This window comes from Maylandia zebra, linkage group LG9 (genome assembly GCF_041146795.1).
Source record: "Maylandia zebra isolate NMK-2024a linkage group LG9, Mzebra_GT3a, whole genome shotgun sequence".
NCBI classification, from domain to species: domain Eukaryota; kingdom Metazoa; phylum Chordata; class Actinopteri; order Cichliformes; family Cichlidae; genus Maylandia; species Maylandia zebra.
In genome coordinates this window covers 23,124,684-23,148,089 of record NC_135175.1, presented here as the reverse complement: position 1 = coordinate 23,148,089, position 23,406 = coordinate 23,124,684, and the positions used below count along the sequence as shown (strand labels likewise).

Sequence of the window (23,406 nt, the reverse complement as noted above, 5' to 3'; positions counted from 1 at the left end):
TAAATATTTATTTATTTTGAACACTACACTCAAATCTGCACAATTAAGAAGCATGTCTCGCCATTTCGCTACTGTGCTCAGCAGTGTGCATCAACCCACTTTAGCTGTAAAATGCCAGGTGTCATGTTGGTTCTTGTTGGTTTCACACAGCGACTCAAGTCCCTCCCTGGAATGCATTTCTCATGTCTCCATAGGATTGAGTGCTATTTCAGCTTGTTTGTTGCAGTCAATAATGAGTACTCTGTAAGGCCTGATGACATAATTTTAGGGATTGCTAAAGGAAAAAACTCATTATGGAGCTAAGACGGTACAGACTGGGACGGCGCACATGTACTCCACATGACTGGCACCACCTGCCCTCTATATGTTACACTCGCTTCTCTTATCCCACTGAGCTAGTGTCTGCCAGTTATGTGCAACCCCCAGCAGACACCCATGCAGTGACTCAGTGGTGGGTTGGGCTTTACTGTGTTGCTGTTATTTAGATTTGCTTTAGCCACAGGTAAACAAGTTTGTAGATGATTTGGTGGATTGAAAGGTCAGTCAACGACAGCAACAGGAAGTGTACTCTCCTTAGTGAGATAGAAAGATTAGAGAGTCAGTGCACTGTAGAGAGTTTTTCTCATGTTTGTTGTCTAAAGAAGCTTTGTTTTCTTGCATTTTGTCTGACACGTTTTTTTCTGAGATGGTAGCAATTTTCAGCAAGTGTGTGACTATTTGCTGTGCAGTATGAAGAGTTTGCTTAGTTCTGGTTGTAGCTGTTTTCTTTCTACTTATTTTTTTCTCCTAGTTGGAAAAATAATGGGGAGGTAGTTCATGTACAGTAAAATGAACAGTGCAGTAACCAGCTCTAACATTTATGACAGTGTTGCACTGGTTCAGGACATGCAAATAATAATTATCTGTAATTGTCATGCTGTGTGGATGGTAATTGGCTAACAGCTCTATCGTGCATGTGATTGGTGCACATTTAATGTAAATTTTAACGTTTCCTTGATTGAGAGGTATTTACGGTATAGCAGTAATTGCCATCCTGGAGCATGCAAACCTTAAAAAAACCTGACAGATTCCACATTTTGACTGTAGCTGTCCTGTAATTTGATATTCTTGTCTATAACTGCCTTTATTAATAATTGCAAAGCCAAAAAGTACTTCTTGAGAAAACAAAAAGCAAAGAAAATCAACCACGAATTTGTGCATGTGCATTTGTGTTTGCCTGTGTTATAGAGGTTTGACTTTCAGCTTGAAGAAAGCGACATCATTACACTTTTACAGCATTGGCAATTGAGTGACTGAGCCATATTTATACATGTCAAATTCTGGTCTAAATGCACATCAATGCAGTCTGTCTTTAGCATTTTAGAGCAGTTATACCTGTATGTATCAGAGTGACATGTCTGAAGTTTAAAACTTTGGAGTGTTTATTAAAAATAAAACAAACTCTTATTTTGATATCTTATTTTACTCTGGAGCTTTACACATCACAGTGCCTCACCACCTTCGTTTATTCTCTTCATATTGTTTCGATATGAACAGCTTTTTCTAGAAATGACACAGATGAAAATATCATCTTGCAGGATGTTGCTGCATCACAGCAGGGATAAGAGGAGCTTGTTGTCATGTGTGGAGTTGGTCTTTTAAGACATTGAAGTCGACGGTAATTTCCACTCCTCTCTGGATTTAGCTGTCAGAATTCCTACCAGCAGACTTCCATTTGCATTCAGTTCATTTTTATGAATTAGCTGGTGTATTTATAGCCTCTGACCATTTTCGACAGCTTAGATGTGGATCACTTAGTGTGCAGCCATATTTTTTAATTATTTGGTTGTGTTCACGCACATTTTACTTATTTGTATGATGTTTAAAACATAAAACTAGAGTGGGATTTAGGTTGAGTTCCTAAAAGAAAACAAGAAGAGTGAAGCATATGAAGAAAAGATGGAAAAGGTTGGAAAACAATCTTTGTATAAAACTTGCACTATGTAAGACCAGCCATATATTTGCAGAATGGCTCTAAAATTAAAAGAAAACTGAAAAAGAAACTTTATTTAAAACTTTTCTTCAGGTTCATTGGATATTAAATCATCATTTTCTCCCGGCACTAGCATTATTTCATATTTCCTACATCCCTTTTATTCATATTTAAACTTTTGGTGATTAAACCTTAAATAAAAGCATTAAATTAAAACACAATGCTAAGCTCTTGATCTGTGAAGATGGAGTTTAAAGAGGCAGCAATGCTAAATAATCAAATTGCGGATTGATGGACAGTATTTGATTGGAGAGCCTTTTAGCAGCTTTGGGCCTAAACAAGTTATCTAATGTAATGACTAATGTTTGAAGTTGTGTTTCATGCTGTGCTTTTTCCACATTGCAGTTGCATTTTTATTTTAAAAAATAAATCAGTTTTCTTAACATAGCTGTTAGTCCCAAGTGGGGAGACTGCTCAATCTAACTTTACTTCTCAATGCTGCACATTGTCCTTTCTCCTGACAGAAGCATTCAAGATCAAGGGCAGCATCACCTTTGCCACTAATGAGGTTGTTTATTCCCCCAAATTTCCTTGTGGACTTAAACTGAGAGGAAAAACGGGCCATGCATAGCAGAGCACATAATTAGCATTAGCAAAACAGAGCTCCAAAAGTCCCATTTTATAGAATAGGTGACAGCAGGATCCCATGTTTCTTACCTAAATTGCCTGTATGTTTACACTTTGGACAAAAGTGTATTTAATTGTAATAGGTCATAATCTTTGAAAAAAAAATAGTTTCAGAACTTCCCGTTGCTTTATTTTAGAGTCAACATTTTTAGGACTTTAATTAGAGAAATTAATTTCAGATTTTCCCAAATTTACAAAGATTTCTCAGTAATAAACAATATTTTTTCAATGGTGACTATCCATATAAGATATTACTGTGCTCTTTACTTGGACTCTGTAATAAATGACACTATAACAATGTGCTAACTGCTAGTCAGTAGCATTTTTTCTTCTCTTTCAAGGCAACTTGAGCTGCAAATAGGCCAAATCATCTTTGACATCAGCTGCATCAATGTTCTTTTGCTTTGTTTGAATCGTGGGCATTCAAAAGTCACGACATGCAAAATAGAAACTCATCTGATGAAGACGACTAAGTACTAAAAACGAACTACTAGGGATACGACAGACAGAGTACACAGTGTCTGTGGTTGCAAATCAATTAGCAATCAACCTAATGTGTTGAAAATCCTTTTGAATTCCCAATACATTGGCTTTTTTCGTGCAGTGGTGCCTGACGTACTCTGCCCTGGATTATTTATCTTAATTTCTATTGACTAGATTGTATTACCAGTTCAGAACTGTCATATATTTTAATGTTTTTAATCTAATTTCCATTACGAATGAGTTTAACCTGATCAAGGGCCTTTGGCGTTGTATATCTTCCAATAATAGTGATGATGATATATGTGTGGCACTTTTCTCTAGCTGGTGCACAGGCAGAATACCATTTCCAGGCCTCTACTCAGAGCCCATGTACACTGCTTTATTTGCTGATGTAGATTGGGTTCCAATCTCTGCGTAAATGTGAGGCTTTACTGTATGTTTGCTTATCTGTCCAGCCATCCCATCTATTCAAACAGCTTTCCTTTTATTTAAAGCTGTGTGCTGGCTGGGCTTTTTATCCCTAGGACTTTTTCTGTTATTTTGGGACCAGATGGCGAGGGGCACGGAAGCGCCTCTTTTGTCTGGGTGCTTCTTTTGAAAAGAGGTTGTCGTTCCCTAATGTAATCAGCAGCACCGGAAGGGTCCATTTTGGGCCGTGAAAGAAGACAATTGGGTCTGGACACCTCTAGCTTACAGAAATGTAGAGTTCATCTCTCGACCCTGCCCCCTTTGACCAAGGCCCTGGCATGAAGGATGCTGATCTTTGATCAGTGGAGGGTGGAGGTGCTGATCCGACCTCATGAGGGCCAAAGGGCACCCCCCTCCACCCCGTTGCCCTGTTTACCCTGTACTTGGCTACTGCTGACACCTCCTTCCGGAAGAAGCCAGGGGGTAGTGGGTTGGGTTGGGCATGGTGCGGGGGTGTACCATGACCTGTCTAGACACAGTTGTTGTTTGTTGCCCTGGTGTTGCCAAGGGGGACACGGTGAACTTTGACCTCAACTGTAGTTGGTTAGGAGCTACTTTGGTCATCCAAGGAAGACATTTTTTTTTCTTTTTAATTTCAGGGTTGGAGGTGGGGAAATGAGGCGGGGTATGGATGTGACCTACATAATGCGCAATCTGCTTTCAGAAACCACAGGCATGAATTTGTTGGCAAAACTGGTTTTATTTTTTTATTCATTTAATTATTTGCTAGTTATATTATATGATAATTTCAGTTGGGTCACAAAATGGAAGACTTGTATTGTGATTTTGCTGTTTACTGGATGCACTTTTGGATGTTTTCTTCATCATACACAGTAAGTAATCTTAAAATTTCATTTACAAATGTGATATTCAGTCAATAAATTGGAGGTAAAACCAATAGAAATATTAATTAAACTCTTACTTACAAAAACTGACTACTAACATAAGCTGTTTTTGTGTGAAGCATCAGTCTTTAGGCCCTTTATTTATTTTAATTTATTGGAAAGCACTTTGGTTTTAAATGTGTTATATAAATTCAATTTAGTTACTTGCTTAGTTTTAACAAATGCTGAGTAGCACTTGTCTGTCCGAGCGGCTTTAATGCCTTCTTGTTGAGCGAGAGACAGATTTTCTGTGTGGTTACACATTGTTATGCTCGTATGTTGCTCGACCTTTTTCACATTTTTAATTTTATATTTCAGTTGCTCAAATTAATATCCGGCACAGTGTTTCTCTTTATCTCTGCTTACTCAGAGCTTATACATAGATAATTCCTTGGAAAAGATTTAAACGTAATCTGGAAACCAAAGAAGACAAACACTGAAAAGTAGTAATGAAGAGTTTGAATTTTAAAAACGCAAATCAGATCTTGTCTAGAATTTTTATGCCAATATGCACAAATGTCTAGATTTTTTTTTCTTTGTTCCTTTTTAAAAACAAACAAACCCCAAAACAAACTATTTTAATAGGCTTAGAAGAAAATAATTAGCACCATTATTCCTTAATGGGAATGTTTCGCCACAGACACAGTGAAATGTTTCTTTTATTATTTACCACATGTCGCTCTTTATCCTATGCCTACAGTCGCTGATTTTGGCCTGAACCAGAACATAGCCTAATGTGTGAACTGGCTTTGATGTTGAGGCCGTTTCTCAGGAGTGGGTGTAGCGATTCCACCATCATGGCCGCCACTTCCAACCCCGCCCTCTCGCCTGCCACTCAGGAACAGTTAAAATGGCAGCACGCAGCAAAATGAGTGAGAGGGAGAAAGAGGGAAACGCCCACTACTGTGAGCTAAGGCACAGTCGACTGAGCTGTAGCTCGCCTCGTATGCCAGCTCAAAGCGAGATCATTATTTTTTGGTGTTTTCAGTCGTCTGAGTACAATGTGAATCCGAAAATGTCTAGACGGGAACACGCTGCTGAAATCACTGAATAGTTAGCAAATTTTGTCACAGATTCATCCGCCATCTGTATTTTACTGTAACGCTCTGTTTTGAGCAACAGTTTGTGAGAAATTTTACTCAAAACAATCATATATTCTTCTTTATGAGCTGATTTCAAAACTTGTAATAGGGCTAATATGATTAGCGAACCCTTCGTATGCAGTATTTTATTAGGCGTTACACTTACTACACTGTAATTGAACATGAACATGCTCTTTGGCGTGCTGCCATTCTTCATGTTTTTGGCTACAGGTTTATACAACTGCTTATGGGCTCTGTGTGATTAACACAGGATTTTCTGCTGTGTACTATCTAAAGATGTTAAAAAAACAAAACAAAAAACCCTAAAATATTCATATTTTACTCATAATATGTATTTGTTTGTACTGCACGCATTGGCCACTGCATCATTTGTATTCTGAAGTGATACAGTACAGTATTTCAGCGAGCATATTCATTTTTAATGTTGACAGAACAAAGTAGTGCGATCAGTGATTTTTGAAACCCTTTGCTCTTAAACAGCTCTGTGAATGTGCTTATTATGTCATCTAACTAATACCAATTAAAGGCTGTACGCTACACCAACCCAGTGCTGTTTCAATGAGCTTGAGACCCTTTTAAAATGGCTCACAGAGCATAGATGGATATAACCAATCTCAGTAAACTGGCTGAAATTAAGCATTATACCCAATCATTTTAAACCTTTGCAGGACTGGCAGCTTCTTCTTAACAGCTCTATTGCAAGGCACTCTACATCCAAACTGCAGTGTGGAAAATTTAAAGGTAAATGTCCAAATTTTTATTTTTAGCTCTTCCTACTTTCGCTGAATGACAGTTTATTATGATCCTCTTGGTGTGAATGTGTTTATTTCCTTTCCACAGTGCAGGGAGCTAGCTGGTGTACTAGGAGGAAGATGTCATGCTAAGGATGGGTTTTGGTGATGATGTTGCTACTGTTGATGCAGCATCGAGCTCTCACTTTGTGCCTCTGTCAGCTATGATCCGTAACCACAAAGTGAGTGACAGGCCAGTCCCTGGGGAAAGCAAGGGGGCCTGAGGTGAGTCAGATGTATCCTTGACCCTGTCTGGCTGTGTGTCAGCGAGCAACACAAACTCTGTATAAAAAAAAAGAAAAAAAAAAAAAAAAGGCCAAAACTGGCATGACTGTACATTGTACATCTTTATTTAGTATGTAGAAGAAGAATGTAGGAGAAACAGAACCAACCTGAGTTTTTCTGTTAAGTGGATCCGTTTTGTTGTTGTTGCTAGACTCATTTTGAAATTATAATGAAGCGCACATTACAAATTGATACCTTTGATACCTTTGTGTGCATTTCTCTTCCACCAGAGTGCTGATGTTTTAATCTTGGCTTTGTGATGTTGTTACAGACCTGTTTTAGACAAACTCAGCACAAATTTTGTATACACTGTTTACTCCAGTGCATTACATATGGCTTAAATAACACATTCATGCAAGGAAACATAAATCTGTTCATTACTGAGGGTAAATTTTACTCAGGTTTGAAGTTGCAAAGTGGCATATTCACTCAAATTAGCATTTTGATTTTTTTCACTTAAAATAACTGAAGCTGATGATTGAGAAAATCTTTATTAATATAGCTGTTGTACAGGATATGTGGTCAAATGGTAGAAAAATGTTCCACTGTTAATCAGCTGCAGCACTAGGTGTTGCAATACTTAAAGATGGTGTAACGTTTGTACACGATGGACTCAAAATGAGGGGCCTGGAAAATGTTATCCACATCTCAGGATTTCTTATTAGAGCAAATACCTGATCAGTTTGAGAAGGTGTCCAATTGAGAAGAAATTTTTGAATTTATTGAATTGCGATAAAATATCTGTTTTATTTCTGGCCTTTTTTTGTTATATTCATGTACTGACAAATTTAAAAATATATAGATTTTAGACTTTTAATCAGATAAAACTGTTAATCTGATGATAATGTTTAAGCATTTTGTGTTTGGGGATTTTGTGTATCTAATGTCTGAACAATAAATGATCAATGCAAAATTTAAAGAATATAATGATGATTAGTGAAAATAATTTTTGTAGTTGCTGCTTTTAGGTGTAAATGTACATTCAGAAATTGATATCTGCAGATGTTCCAAAAGAAAACATTGTGTTTTGTGCCATGCAAGATATTTGCTTCCACTTGCCAAAAAAGATGACCCATAAGACATATTAGGAAATTATTTTAAAAGTTGGTGTTTTTTTTTAGTTCTAAAGTGCTTATTGTAATATTTTGTAGCAGCAATCAAAGACAAGAGTTCATCCAAAGCCGTAGTCAGTGTTACACCAGACGCATTCTGCAAAAGACATGATTCAACTTAAGGTGCAACTGCAAGAAATGATGTATTTATGTTAAATTAAATGTAAGATAACTATGACCGTAATATTAAATAACTTTTTATTAATAAACATTTCCTATTCTGTAATTGCTTCTCTTATTTTGTTCCTATATTTCTTTTACCATCTTTTTGTTAAAAATATATGACACATCCATAAATCCACCAGTATAGAGAACAAGCTGTGCAACTCATGCTGTGTTAAAAACAACTTTGTGAAATTTGAACGCAGCATAAAATTTGGTCTCGCTGAGCAGAAAACATTACTTTAGGAAACAAATATGGTAGCTACATGGGAAAAGGTGCATTGATGTTTTTTCTTTTTCCTGAATTTCTTCAAGTGAACAAAAAGAATCTTTGCTTAAAAGTCTTGCATCTTCTTTCTTTTTTTTCAAGGGTCACTCAAACACGGTGTGTGAAATGAGAGTTGCCTGGGTGTGACTTCTCCAGAAAGCATCCGCTTGCTATTGTCTGCCTAGTCAACTTCTGCAGGCCCCAGCACCCTGACTTCCATACATGAGAGATCAAGGGTTACCAAGGTGCTTTTGAGAAAGAAGGGCTCAGTGTGAGAGGGGACAAACCAGTCCACAAAATACTCATTTCCTTTGCATGTTAGGTGCCCTAGTGGGGATTCAGCCGGGGTCACTGACACAGTTTTTCTTTTTTCCATCGTTGTTCTTAATGAAAACTGTTGCTTGCCTTTTCACTGCCTTTTCACTGCTATCTGCTGCCCTGTACAGTATGTGGCTCGATAATACGGTGAGTTTGTCCAAAAGAAAGTTTGTTCAGACTCTGACTGTTTATCCGGTGCCAGACAGAGGCACCTCATGTAGAAAAGGTAAAAGTAGTTCTGTCCACCTCTCATTCTTGCCAAAAAAGTTCAGCCACTGAGCCACAGCATTAACTTGTATTCTAACAAGATTAAAATATATTCGTCCTGGGGATTAGCATAGTTAGGTGTCCTTTTGCCTCTTTTTTTTCCTGCACTGGTGCGGTGACAGTGGGCTTTGATCTGTGTTGCGAGGCAAGAGTCCTGGCTTGGACCTAGCCATTCGAGTGCCAAGTGTGAAATTGGCCTGATGTCATCCCCATTCTTCACCTTTTACATCTTTCACCACTTTAATTATGTTTCCGCCACAAAGCCCAGGCAGCTCTGAGCAGATTCCACTCTGGCCGTAGGAAGCATTTAGAAACTGTGGGTAAATGACACAGTAGGGGAGGGGGAGGATGGTGGGAGAGGTCATAGCAGGATGGGGCCCTTTTGTGTGTAGAGGTAGACATTGATACTTTCCTGATGTATCCTGCACCCACTTCCATTTTTTACAACATGAGAACTCTCTAAAATTGTCTGCAGTACTGAATAAAATTGCTTTTATCCCAGGCATTTTTAAGAGTTTCTGCAGAGATTTTTATCTCCGTGTTACCTCCCCAGCTTTACACGGTCATATATGGTATTTTGGCAGCAATGCAAGACTTTTCTGAACCATGAGGAGCCTCAAAAAAGGACCGCTGGTGGTCATTTGACCACCTGAATCTCTACTTCCCAATACGAGACAAATTATTCTCAGATAAAACCTTTTGTTCCAGGAAAGAAGTGCCCATGCAGCCTAACAGCTTTAGCTTTTGTTCATGCGCTGGTGTCCCTATCTGAACTTCAGGGGAGCTTCTCTGCCTGTGAATATTTTGATGAAGCTTCCTATTGATGCGCTGAATGAAGGATCAAAACAACAGGGCTGCGTGCGCATGTGAGGAGGAACACAATTGAATGGAGTATTTGGATGTGTGTGTGTGTGTGTGTGTGTGTGTGTGTGTGCCATGCAAGAATAAAATAAACCAAGTGATACTGAGGTGTGTGTGTGTGTGTGTGTGTGTGTGTGTGTGTGTGTGTGTGAGACAGAGTATGAGTTGGCGAGTGAAAAAGCTGTGTGTGGAGAATGGGTTACTGAGGGGCGGGAGGGGGAAACCAGCCACCTGCAGCCATGACGGGCTTTGACCTTCATTGCTCTCTCTCTCACTCTCTCTCTCCCCCTCTTGCACTCACCCCTCCCTCCCCTACCCTCTCTCGCTCTCTCCCTTCGACTCCAATTTCTTCCTTGTGATAGAAGCACAGGCTCTTTTCAGAAGCAACGAGGAACACTGACCGTCTCAAAGACAGTGCTGGGTGCAGCCCTATTTGCTCTAATGCTAGTCACTGGCCGTTAGACATGGCGTTCAAAGACTAGTGGTGCAAGTATGGAAATGCAGATAAGGCATTGTTGAGGAAACATGCCTGGGAATTGTTCAAGGCTTTCCCTTGCATAATATTTGAAGCTTTTGCAAATGTTTTAATCTCAAAACCCATGATTCTGATTTTCAGCGACGATTCTGAACATAAACAAGTGTGTGTTTGCATGGAAAGGACTGCTGTGCTGTGCAAATGAATAATGTCTGTAATTTTCTTTAAAAAGAGCAAATGCCATGTTTTAGCTTGTAATGTATTTGTTTTTTCTTCAAGTTATGATGTGTGCACACTATCAGGAGAGACCGAAGGTCCCGTTTGCTGTTCTATCCAGGCCTCGGCTAATGCTTATGGGTTTTAGAGCACCATACAGAGTTCAGAAACATGTTTGTGTATAATCTTCAAGGTTTATTTACTCTTCTTCTGCAGTTTTCAGGTGGCAGTTAATTACACAATTAATACATGATACAAATTATGTACATTTATACCAAAGAATACTTCCAACATAAAATAAAAAATAGCATTGTATTCTACAACTCTGTGTTGTAATTTTATTTAAACATGTTCATATATAGATAGATATACGCTGATGAGTAAATTCATAATGTCGTACCAGCAGTTTTTCATAAAGGCATTAAACTTGAGTAGTCTGCATTTGAAGTAATACTGCTTCTCTGATTCGGCACAGTTCTGTTTCATAAAAAGTTCACACTTGAACTTTAAGGCAAAGTGTGTTTTCTGTTTGGTGGATTTTAATTCACACACACTTTTTGCAGATACACAACAAAAAGACTTTGAAAGGCAAATAATCCACAATTTGGTATGGATACAGTCTGAAACTTAGCTCGATCATACTTTCGTTGATAAAGACCAAAGTTTTATAAACACAGTTATTTGCCCAAGTACAACAAATTGCAGCTTTCATGCAAAAGGCCCCATAAACAATTTTTCATTCACAAAAAAAAGAACCCAAAAGAAAACAAAAGAAAACAAAAAGAAGTTATTGCAAGATAAACAAGCAGTGTAAACACCTCAGATATCTACTCTAAAGCAACACTGGTCATTGGATAGATTTTTTTTGTCAATATAATCTATATAAATACACATATGAAGTCCTTTCAACAACGATAAGAGATTTCCAACATTTGTAATACAGTCACTGACGGATTTGCCTTCTTTTTATGATATATGGATATGCAATAAAAATGTATATAGAGAAAGATTTAACAAGAACATCCAATAACCTGCATTTCTAGAAGATACTCGTGAGAGTGCGCAAAAATCGGCGTCATCATTGTCTTTATGCTACGGAGTTGTTTCTGTGACGTAATAGGCAGCATTATAGCCTTCGCTTAGCTACAAAAAATGATTCGTATTGCTATTTAAAACTATAATAGCTGCACTGATGCATTGGTATAACGAATGGAATACGCACATAATATTTGTTTAAAGGCTATGAGATGACCACAAGCATAAGCAAGGCCTAAATTAGCATTTTAGTTAAGTGGTGTGTTAGAGAGAGAAAAATCCCTACCTCTCCCGGTCACTTGTAAGAAACTGTGAATTAAAAAAAAAAGTATCAAAATTCAGAGTCTGCCCGATTAGTTTTGCAGCTGACACGCAACACCTTCTTCTGCCTATTTTACATCAAACACAATCAACCCTCCCTCCCCCAAAAAACCCAACAAGCATGGAAGATAAAAACCGCGTTAGCATTTATTTAAATTCACAGTAGCCTGGATGCAGCAGAAAAATATTCTTTGGACTTAAAGTTTGCTTACTTCACTGACAAATCCAAACGTCAGGTGCCAGTTAGTAAAATGTGAAACGATGACAATCATGGGTAGCAGTAATCCTATACGGTATATAAAAATGAAGGGAGTAAGCGTTTGTACCTCAGGGGGGGGGTTGTTGGGGTTGAGCTTGGGCTGGGCTGGGTTGGGGGACAACAAACAATGAAAACATACCTTTATACAACATCTTTTATAGACGTGATATTGCAGAAATATCTCTCTTTTTTTCAAACAATTTATGCTGGTATACTCTATACACTGGCCCTTTATTCGGTGAAATTATTGCATTGTAGGCTTGTCTAAACCTCCCATATAACGAAAAAGCACTATAATATTCCCATAGGAACATACAGAGACCTATGGTAGCATTAGAATTCCTGTAGGGACTCGAAGTAGTAGCGATCTTATTCTTACTTTTTTTTTTTGTAGTATTGTATTTTTAACGGTGCCCTGGACGCGATGTACATCTGTAGGCTACTGAGTTAGCGTTGAGTAATAGTAATAGTACTTTGTAGTATTTTTATCTGCTGTGGCATCATTAAATATTCCTGTAAGTAGAGTTTTTTTTCTCTGTGATATCTCTATAAAAATCTATAATAGGATTACTATAGGTTCTTTTTCGTCAGGAGGCTGCTTTTACTTCTCTGGAAATCAATCGCTGTCTGATTTTTCGTCTTTCGACGTGACGGTGGAGTGATTGTACAGTCCCTGTGCCATCAGGTGCAAGGCCAGAGAGTTTTTAGCGCCGCTAGCCTTCTTGATTTTGGCCCTCTTGTTCTGAAACCAGATCTTGATCTGGGATTCGTTCAGGCCCAGTTCCTGCGCCAGGTTCTGTCGCCTCTGCTCCGTCAGATACCGATTTGTCTGAAACTCCGATTTGAGTCTTTGCAGCTGTTCTGCTGTGAAGGCCGTCCGTGGTCGCTTGTCCTCTTTGCTGGTCGTTTTCTTCTTTGGTTTCCGAGATCTTGGCCCTGTAGTGTGGGGAGGTGGGAGGTGGGGTTCACAGATACACATGTATGGGTTTGTCAGCATCCGAACACGAGAAGAATAAAAGAGAATAAAATCATAATAAAAGATACACTGCCCATTATCAGAGCTGTTTTATAAAGTTCAGAAACTATTTTGATTCATTTTTTTCTTATTTATGTATTCAAATCCTCAATCAACATATGATCTCTACACTGTTGTGCTAATTTGTATTCACAGCAGTGCCTACAAACCCGTGCGTAAAGCGTATTTTATAATAATCTAGATTTTATAAAGCTTATTTAACACCCCCCCCCCCCCCCCCCCCCCCCCCCCCCCATGCAATAAGTATGAAAACAAATGGCTCTGTGTCTTACTGCTCTGGTCACCGTGCCTTTTAAAAAAATCGCAAAATAAGTGTGAATTAACTGACAAAACATTTTTAGAAACTTGTAAAATCTGAACAGGGATGCTTGTTAAATGTTGACAAAGCAGAAACAAAACCTTCCCTTCCCCCCTCTGTTTTTATCCCTCTTCCCGGCTTACACATACTACGTATGGATACACACACACACACACACGAACACACACAAACTCTGGAGCAATGTGAAATTATTAGCATAAAGCATCTCTGACACAACTCAGCCACTGTTTAGCAGGTTGGCTGAAAAAAAAAAACAGGATCAATTTCAGTGAAGCTACTTTGCATTTTAGTTTTTGTGGGCCACTTGAAAAGCTCCTCAGTGGACAAACGTGAACAGAATGTGAGCAGCACACATTAGATACACATTAATTTTCCGTCTGGATGGAGGCCTGTTTTGTGGAGCCGCTGGCTGTCTGTGTTCGGTCGCCTCCTCCAAACAGCGCGGAAAACATTAATGAAACTACTTAATACGAGTCGAACCTCCATGAATCAACGTGCATGATGTGTGTGCCCATAACCCCCCCCCCCCCCCCCCCCAATAAAAACCTGCAGCTCTACAACTCGGTAGTAGTCGCCTACGCCACTCTATATGGCGTTACATAATGCATGAGAACAAGTTGTACTCCACTTTTTTTGACAGACACTTAGAAAAATACACGAGCTGTTAACCTTGCTTGCTAGATGAGAAGCGACTTTCCACGCGTTCTTGTAACTGAAGATTAGAAAAAAAATACCACCAAGCTCTCTACTGGCCAGCGTGTAGCCTACAAGTCCTACTGCAGCCATCATTTGAAAGCATATGCATATTTAATTCACCTCAAACAACTTCTGCAACGCGTTTAAAGAGCAACACGTCCACGCAAAGTGCACTAAATATTCATTTGGAGCAAATTCTTTGGAAGACACGCAGCTGCTTATTTTTAATGGAAGTAGGACTCCGATATTATCATATTCATAACAACGTGAAACTGATGACTGCTTGAATGTGAGATTTTCAGACAAAAATTTAAATTTCTGTGCAATACAGAAATTGAATATATACATTCAATTTCTGTATTTTTAGTATTTAAAATATTTATATCTTTTTTTAAGGAAAAAAAGACATGATCTCCGCTCTGTCATTTGCATTAAAATTGCCCCTCGCCAAAAGCTTTTCATGTTGTGTTTTTCCGCTCTGTAAATTCACACCTTGTTATTGTCTTCCTGTGGATATTATTCCTGCGTTAAATAATTTTTGATGGTTTTCTTTTGTGTGTGTGCAAATTCTCAGCCTGCTCTGCACAGCACGGTTCGCTTCTCTACTCTCGAGAAGTCGGTCAAGGCATTCGGGGTCAGTGTTACGGGGTATTTCAGGTTACCGAGAACGCGGTATAGAAAATTTAAAAAAACGCACACCAACCTGAAGAAGGCCTATCCGAGTATCTGGTGCAGTAGACCCAGGCTGGCCACAGCATGGGCTGAGACATGGATGGGTTTGAGCTGGCTTGGGAACTGTCTGAGTCTGAGCTTAGGCACTGGTCTCCATTCTCCCCGCGGGGTTTCAGGGGCTCCTCGGCGGCTATAGCAGGCTTCTTGGTCCCGGTAACCGTGTGTGGAGTGGAGGTCCCTTCTGCTGGCACAGTGCTCCCCACCGGTTCGGTCTGAGGGGCGGTTGGGCTGTTGTGGCTCTCCCGCGACGCAAGGCTACTCTCTTCGCGGTTTGCGCCACCGTCCTTTTTCCGTCCGAAATCCGGCCGCAGGATGTTGTCGATGAAAAAATTGGTGACCCGGTGAGGGATCTGCAGGTTCTCCGGCGCCTGTAAGAGGGGAAGGATGGCTCTGTTTGATTCGTCCGCCGACTCCTGCCGCTCCACCACATCTCTGTTGCCGTGATCATTTTCTTCCATACTGATTCACTTTCCCCCGCTTTACTCTCTTTAACCCCTTTATCGCTCTCCCCGTTGCAATAAAATTCGCGAACAACTTTAGGGGAATTAGACTGCAAAAACTGCACGAGTAAAATAAATAAAAAAGAAAACTCAAATACTAGTGAGTGCCTCGGACACCATGCAAAGCCTTGCGACTGTGTCCTCTGAGAAAAGCATACTTTTTGACATATATCCCCCCAATCTCGGGTTACAACTGATCTCGCACAGCTAAAACATTTGCCATTTGCGCACCATCCAATTTAGTGTCATCCAATATCAGCGTGCTCGGTAATGCCTACACCTAAACTAAACTAAGGGTAAATAAAGAGGCTCCTAAACTGATGCTCTAATACTCTCACTCTGGAGTTTTGTTCTTATTTTCAATACGAGCCCCCCGAGTGACGTTTTCCCACCGTCCTCCCAGACACGTGCCTTGGACCAATGGGACGGCAGAAACCAGGCCACGTGACGCAGGCTCCAGAGCAGTCTACAAACGCCCATCCTCTCCTTAGTAAAAGAGAAAGAGTGCTGGACTAAAAGAGAAGAGACCTAATTTAAATCCAAGGCATGCACCCACATACTCACAATATTTCATCAGTGTTTATGAACCTGTGACTTATTTTATTCTATTTTGGGGCGCTTTGGGGTTTTCAATTTAAAAACGCCATGCATGTCGGTTTTTGTCGTGTATATTAAAACAATAGGACACTGGAGCATCGGTTGTCAAATTGAGCTGCGGGGACCCCCGGGGTTCCTTGCTTGCAGGGCAAGCAGGGATTCCCAATAACACAAGTAGCAAATTTTTACTATATAGGCCATTTATACACGTGTATATATATATGTATATTTTTTATTCAATAGCATTTTTATAACTATAAAGTTTAATTTTCGACACTTTTACGCACGTCCGCAATTAAATACAGTTTCATTCTAACATAATAAGAAGTGATGATTTACTCATATGAAGGCAAATGAGACGGAATTTTAACAAAATGGCTAACTGGTCCAATGCAGACATGCGTGGGGATGCGTGATATGAAGATCTTTGAGGCGAGTTTTAAAATGCCATCTGAAAACACTACAACAATAAAATAACTACTTGTTGAGTTTATACATTACAATTTAGCTTTATTGAATGTAGTTAGAGCACTGGTAAGGTCAACTAAGGCTTGAGAACACTCCGTCCTGGCCAAGGTTAAATGCGGATAGCCTTTTTTCTGGGTGTCTACGTGCTCATATTTTCACCTAAAAGTAATGTATGTGTGTTTACTTTAAAAATGAAACTTAATCTCCGAGCATTTATGCCCTTTATCCCCCAAATAAACAGCAGATTTTCTGTTTACTCGTCACTGATGTGCAGGGTGGTCGGATGTGTCATGTTGCTTTCAGTCGCCTCATAACTGGCAACAAATTGCATCAAAACTAAAACGTGACAGCCAAAAGAGTCTTCCCTGTCTGCTTTCAAACGCACGGGGAAGTGCGCTGAGTATTTTTGATGTTCTCATGTTCGCCTGTCGTGACGCTGCGGTCGACCAAGAACTGGGTCCATATCCCTTTAAAAGAAATCAGTGATGCAAACAAACTGTTTTGTGCGCGGTGCTCGGGATACAGAGTCGCGCCAAAGACAAAACTTTGAGTAACTTTGCTGACCAGCACCAAGTTTGCGCTTCACTTCCCAGGACGCCACCGGCTCGCGAGGACGGCTCTTCTCTGGCGTTTGAACCGGAGAAGTGCATTTAAAAAAAAGAAAGAGAGCCAGAGTGGATCGGGGATGACCCGAGGAGCAGCAAGACTGAGACTGAGTGAGGAGTTTTTCGGCTGGCTTATTTTTATTATTAGAAAAACGCTTTGTCTTAGTCACTAGGTTTTCTGGCTGGCGCCTCTTAGATTCTTCAAATTAATTCAGGACACATAACCTGTTTCCTCGTGTTAGCTAATTATTTGGGCACCACAAGCCGGCAGTTTGCTCTGATGTGATGTATTTGTTTGATTTGATTTGTGCACATGCTTTGGGTTTGGGAAAACTGTGAAGGTTGGCTGAGAAGTGGAGTCCAAAGCTGTTTTCATTTCTATTTGTGCAACACAAAAAATCTGTAATTTAAGCTGGTTTAGTCTATGCCCGTTTTTTCCCCCGTGGGAGACATAATTTTCTTGATTATTTTTTTCTCACTTGTTAAATACAGGCTTTATGAATTTATTTTTTGCAAAGCAATAGCGGTGAAGCAGCACAGCAAAATATTTTCTTGGAATTCACACAGTGCGCGTTTCCACGGCTATGTCCAGCTCCTAGTTGCAGAGATTTGCAAAGTGCACCATCACATGCTTCTAGCTGATTTGATTTAAAATAAAATTCTTGCTTTGTGATAATGCTGCTTCTGTTTAGTATTTTTACACCATACCTGAGCAGCACCTTCTGCTCCCGTCTAACATCTCCCCAGTCACAAAAGGGCCCAATCCAAACAGTGAAAGTTGGGAGTGAAAGATGTAATTAGACAGGCCACTCTCACGCTGCGATTGTTTCTCACTTGTGAGGGGAAGCGCAGATTAATGTTGAGCGCTAAATAAGCAGCACACAATGGATTCACAGACAGGCCGCTACCGCCTGGGCTTGGCCTCTAACCTCATAGCAAAACAGGGATGTCTGGAGGAAATGACACCATTTCAGACTCTGAATTATAATAGGGGCCTTTGTGCACTAAAAAAATATGCACATCTAAACCAATCTAAGCCTGAAATATTATTTGTCTTTAGAGTGAAAGAGCGTCCACGAATATCACTCCATTGGCTCATATTGTTAAAGCGTTTTTAAATAAAGGACGAGATTTGTTTGAAAGTCGGATTTGGAAATAATGACTCTTTGAGCTATTTCTCAGTGCTGCTTCTGTGCGGTGCAAGGAAGTCATCTCAGCCTGGTGCAGTTTTTAGACGAAAACAAGGTTTTGACTCAAATCTGGAACACACATGCTTATTTCTTTATGCTGTACAAATCCATAATCCCGGTCATTGTGGGGGTTCCGATTCACTATTGTCTGCCCACTTTGGAATGGCTTGTTTTGAGTATGACTGATGAAAAGACAAAAGGATCGTGCTCTGTTTTTAGCTCCTAATAATCAGTTATTGCTTTGCTTGCTGAACATTTCTGTGGTGCTGGATGCTAACGAGACTTTCTGGTCGACCTTTTTCGGGTTTTTGTCAAATTATATTTTCCAGGACGGTCTGATCTGGTTTATTAAGGGTTAAAATAGTACCATACGATTCAGTTATCGACATATTCTCATTATTACTTTAAATATAGGCAGGCGTTAACTGACATCTATAAAGCTGTGTTTTATTGGCATGGTCTTTTATTCATGTTTGCCTGTTTTGGCACGCTTATATGCCAGAACAGCCAACGAGAGCTGCTATATTACTTTCTCTGTTTCGGCTCTTGTGGTGATTTGGTGGCGCCACTGCATTTTCTTCAGAATGCGCTTTGTTTCCCTTATTTACTGATTTGTAAAACGTGATTTTTAAATCACAAGCCTTAACGACGGTAACTTATCAGTCCCCCTTGCCTCACCAAGCCTGGGCCCAGACTTTCCACACGCAAGAAAATGATCAAATTACTGAACAATTACAATTACTTTATTTTTGCTTGTGCTATTTTCCCAGTCAATCAACTTATAATCTTATAGTTACTGTTATAACCTAACCATTGTAGTGCAGGGGTTATACCTTAACCCTAGCTGTAGTTTTTGTTCAAGATGACTTTTTATATTTTGACAAGAACAACAACAACAACAACAACAAAAGTCCACTGGTCAAAGAGTAGCAGCCATAGAGCCAGAGACAGCTGTTTTTTGGGGGGGATAATAATTTTCTGGCGAGTCAGAAACATCCCCTGCAACCATTTAACATTTTGAACACAACATGTGAAATATTTTCATTTCCTGGACCCTGTTTGCCATCATTTGCTCTTTAACACGCTGCCAGGTAACCTCCAAAATAGCCTCCAGCAGGCCCGTCAAAGCTCTAATCAAAGATATAAAGATTTAAAAATTCTTGATCCCGCTATAAGGATTTTTTCCTCTCACATATAGGCTCAACATTATTCATTTAGCTGGTTAGCTTTTCTTGAATTCTGCATCCCGGGTGCCGCCTTATGGTTAAAACATAGCCTATAAAATGGGCATTTCTTATGATTATATTCTGTTCTTGTTCACGGAAGCAGGAAACATTGATTATTGTACTTGTCATATCTGTCAGGTTCTACTAAATAAGTGAATGCTTCCGTTTTTTTCTGTCTTTTTGTTTGTCTGCAAAAAAATAAAAAAAAAGCATTGGGGCATCTCTTCTTTTGCCCTGAAAGGGTTAATATTCCCTGTCTTTGAATGCATTTTTTGCGTGCAGCGTATATACACACTAACCAGGTGTGTTTCATAATCACTTATAGCTCTATACCCCTCCCCTCTACCTCACACGCGCACATACACACACGCATATATACAGACATATACTCCTCCTACTATTATAATGTATCGCATGCATTGTGCGCATGTGCCCTGTCCTTGAGTTCCTATAACCTATTTTTTTTCCTCTGTATTTTTCTGGGTAGGATTGTCTTATACGTCACCAGCGCTCAGTACTATGGAGTACTACAAAAGGTGACGCGCAGAAGGAGGATTTGTGAATGGACGCCGTGATGTGTGCCAGCTCACAGATCAGAGGGCGGTGGGCCCTCTGCAGATGCACCCCCTCCATCACACCACCCCTCCCTCCAGATGAATGGGGGTCTCTAATATCAGCCCTGTCACCATTGCAGGGGTCTAACCAAATCCTCCAGCTTCCTGTGCCTTTCAAAACCTAAAAGCACCTCTCTTCTATTTGATGATCCTGTATGATTTTTTTCTTTCTTTTTTCTCTTTTCTTTTTTATTGTCGTGGTTTTGTGGGCCTAGAAGCTCGCTGCCCACTCTTTTATTATGGGCCAAGAGCATGGCAGCCGAATTAGACTAGATTAGAAAGCTGGCCGAGCTGCATTTAGTGGGCAATACAAAAAGTCAATCAGTTTTAGAAGTGTGGTTCATCGGAATATAAAATAGGTTAAATGGAGGGACTTGACACCAGTATCTATTTTTTCATTGTTTCCCCGGGATTTTCCAGAATCGGTCTTCGCAGTGTTTCATATATAACCATAACAGGATAAATCCCAAAGAAAAGAAACACATGGATAAGAAACAAAAGCAGTTTTTTTGGTATCTGACATCGATACATGGATACAATTGTAGTAACAGTCTTTACAAAACTGCCTTCTTGGGCTGAAATACTGTAGGTGTTCATCCAAGTTTACATTGTTAGATTTTTAAAGCAAAATCATGCTCAGGTGGTGTTTCTCTAAATCCGTTTGATTAATTTTATGCTCCCCTTTTCCAGTGGAAAAAGCGCAGTATATAATTTCCACAGCTGCTTATTCATCACAGGCTCTATGTAGATGATGTCTATATAATTTTTTTTCCCCGTGGTTTGATTGTGTTTACAGAGAAATCCTCTAGAGTCGCCACGTAGCGGACTTTGGGGCTGCTGAATCTTCTGCTTTCAGCCCTTTATAGGTTTTAATAACTCTTAATCCGTCTGATCAGTCTGGCGTAGATAAGTCTCATTTGAATTTGGATTGTTCTTAAGAGGCGGGTCGTATTTCTCCACAGAAGTCTACAGAGCTTAGCACAAACAACCGCACCACCCTGAGCGCAATTAAGGCTTCAGCTAAATTAGATGAAGGGTAATTGAATGCAGCTGACTTCCCATCAGCAAACTCTTGAATTAATACAATGAATAATACCAGTTGATGGTCACTGATTATTATTATTATTATTATTTTATCTGTATTTTTAGGGTAAAAAGTCAAAAAGTGCATTTTCTTTTAGACACGAATCAGCAACACTCCAATCTTTATTCGCATCATTTTAGAGAGGAAAAATAGGCAAAACTTTTCTTCTTTTCAAGTTTTCTCTTTGCGCATAAGAGACACAGATTTGGAGAACCTCGCTGTGGTGCATACCGTGTGGGTTGCAGACATAGAAAGCTTATATCTTTGACAAATCAAATTTCTGTTCTTGCCAATCAGTGCCACCCTGGATTGTTTTGCAACTATTTAACTGTTTTCTGAGCGGAGGGGAAAAAGAAAACTGCATATGCTTACTGTGATCCAAAGTTGTTTTTTTTTCTTTCTTCTTTACAAGAGAGAAAAATAACATAATTCTGATCCGGAGATTAAGGTTTAAAGGAGAAAATTTGATTTTAAAATATAAATTTAAGGACAACCAAAATCTATAGCGAACAGAACAACCATCTCTAAGAATGAAACTCTAAAAAATAATGCAACAGATATATAAAGTGCACCAACAGCAATAAAAGTTTGAACAGAAAAACCTTTCCTTACAGCGGCTGCAAGAAAAAAAAAATCTCATGCATTAAAAAAAAGCATTGTCCACCTTCTTTCTTATATTTTGAAATAACTCAGAGACACTCTTAATGACCCATAGTGCCTCATTAACAGCCATAAAAGTTTTTTTAAAAAAGGTTTTAAAGTGGAAAAAAAACTTCACTATGCACGCAACTCTCGCTTTGTATCCCGTTAAAGATCAGAATTTCCTTTTTCTAGTGTGCTTTTGTACTTATATACACATCAGAAAATAACACTGTAAAGATCCTCATATCTTTAATAATAACTGGCTATTTTTCACAGAGTGTAAAAGCCTCTAAGGGTCCGCTCTGTAATCCTGTAGGTACATAAAGCGCACAGTTATCTGCGTGACGCTCAACTGGTGTCAGGCCCACAGAGCTCTTCTCCTACTGTAGTTTTGTGGCTGGTCTGCGGGACTTTTCACGTGTCGGGACGTCTTACTTCGGACAGCAAAGAATGAACTGCTGGCTATTTCTGTAAGGTTAATGGGTTTACATTCTCAGTCATACAGAACAAATAGGCTATGGTGTGGGTGGGGGTGGACAGGTTCAGTTTGAGAGGGACCGGGGGGGGGGGGGGGGGGGGGGGATGAAAATGTGCCGCCAAACAGACCTCAAAGCAAAGCCAGTGTAATGTAAAAAAAGAAGAAGAAGAAGGAAGTAGTGTGTACCTTATGTTCAATCAGCTCAGCTCGCTGGCCCCTAAAGTTTTTTGGGGTCCTTGATTCCCCTGTGTGGGTCATCCGGGAAGCTTTGCGGTTTTTGGATTGTCCGCATGCCTCGTGCACCTGTCTGTCAAGGAACAAGTGGGACAAAGACAGGTGGAAATCCCTTGCTGAAACTCATATTTGTTCTTTGTCGTTGTATGAGCTAATTAGATTTTATTAGAAGAACCTCACGTCCGCAGGAAGTGCAGTTAAACGTGTGATCGTTTAACTGCATAACCAAATCTGTTAGTTTTATTTCCTTTAAAACGACGAAGAGGAGAAATTCCTCTTAAATTATGGCAAAATCTATACATATATATTTAAAAAATAATAATAGTACAAATCTTATTCGCGTTTATGTTAAGCTGAAAGTAGATTTACCCCAGCCAGTTCGGATTTTGCGTCCGGGCAGTTACAAACGCCAAACCCACAAGTTAGATGTAATCATATCGCATCACAGAGATTTTAAAGTTACACATTTAGTGCGAGTAGTAAATGCTAAGGGATTAAATCAAGCATCGGCATCAGTGCTTCTTCATTTGTTCATACCGAGGCTCTTTCTAATTGCGAGATACAATTTAAGTTATGTCCCCGCGTCCAGCAACTTTAATTATAGTGGAAGGAGGTCAGTCATAAGCGGATATTTGACCCGGCTCCTTGTGTGGCATCGCGCCCTTTACCGTTAAAGTCGCCAAAATAGTTCTGGACTCCGCTGGATTTACCATGTGCACCCAGTCCCACCCAGTGCACCTGAGTTGTTTTTACCCCCCAGTAACTTATATGTTGTGAATTTGTCACCTACCAGGAGAGGGGCTCGTCAAAGGACATTTTAGACGCAAGAACTTTCCCAGATGGGTTTAGCCTGCCAACTTTGTGCATTTCTCCGGAACTGCAATCCTGTTGCTTGAATTATGCTTACGTGTACTAATGAAGACTAATTAAAACATGACAAACATCGACCTTTAGTGCATTCTAAGTAGGGCTGCAAGCATGTCTTAGATTACTGGTATATGGAAATGAAGTCTGTTAG

The 23,406-nt window shown here is 39.7% G+C and overlaps 1 protein-coding gene and 1 long non-coding RNA gene across 5 annotated transcripts in view; one reads left to right on the top strand and one right to left on the bottom strand.

The window, feature by feature from the left end:
• The window catches only part of LOC101467259 (uncharacterized), a 31,584-nt gene extending 9,387 nt beyond the window's left edge, over nt 1-22,197 (top strand). For 2 of the 4 annotated variants that reach the window (XR_001167476.3, XR_191072.4), the window contains 2 exons: nt 6,266-6,338; nt 6,438-8,011. This is a non-coding gene — a long non-coding RNA (uncharacterized LOC101467259). Of the gene's footprint in view, nt 1-6,265; nt 6,339-6,437; nt 8,012-8,317; nt 10,662-19,823 lie in introns of those variants that run through there. The other 2 variants (XR_013100128.1, XR_001167477.4) reach the window with 2 other exon arrangements.
• On the bottom strand, nt 11,842-15,574 carry en2a (engrailed homeobox 2a). Its single transcript, XM_004546816.4, has 2 exons — nt 14,722-15,574; nt 11,842-12,903 (listed from the first exon to the last, which is right to left on the bottom strand). The coding sequence occupies exons 1-2, from the start codon at nt 15,206-15,208 to the stop codon at nt 12,584-12,586; spliced, it is 807 nt and encodes a 268-aa protein (XP_004546873.1). The 5' UTR covers nt 15,209-15,574; the 3' UTR covers nt 11,842-12,583.
• Nucleotides 22,198-23,406: the final 1,209 nt, after the last annotated feature.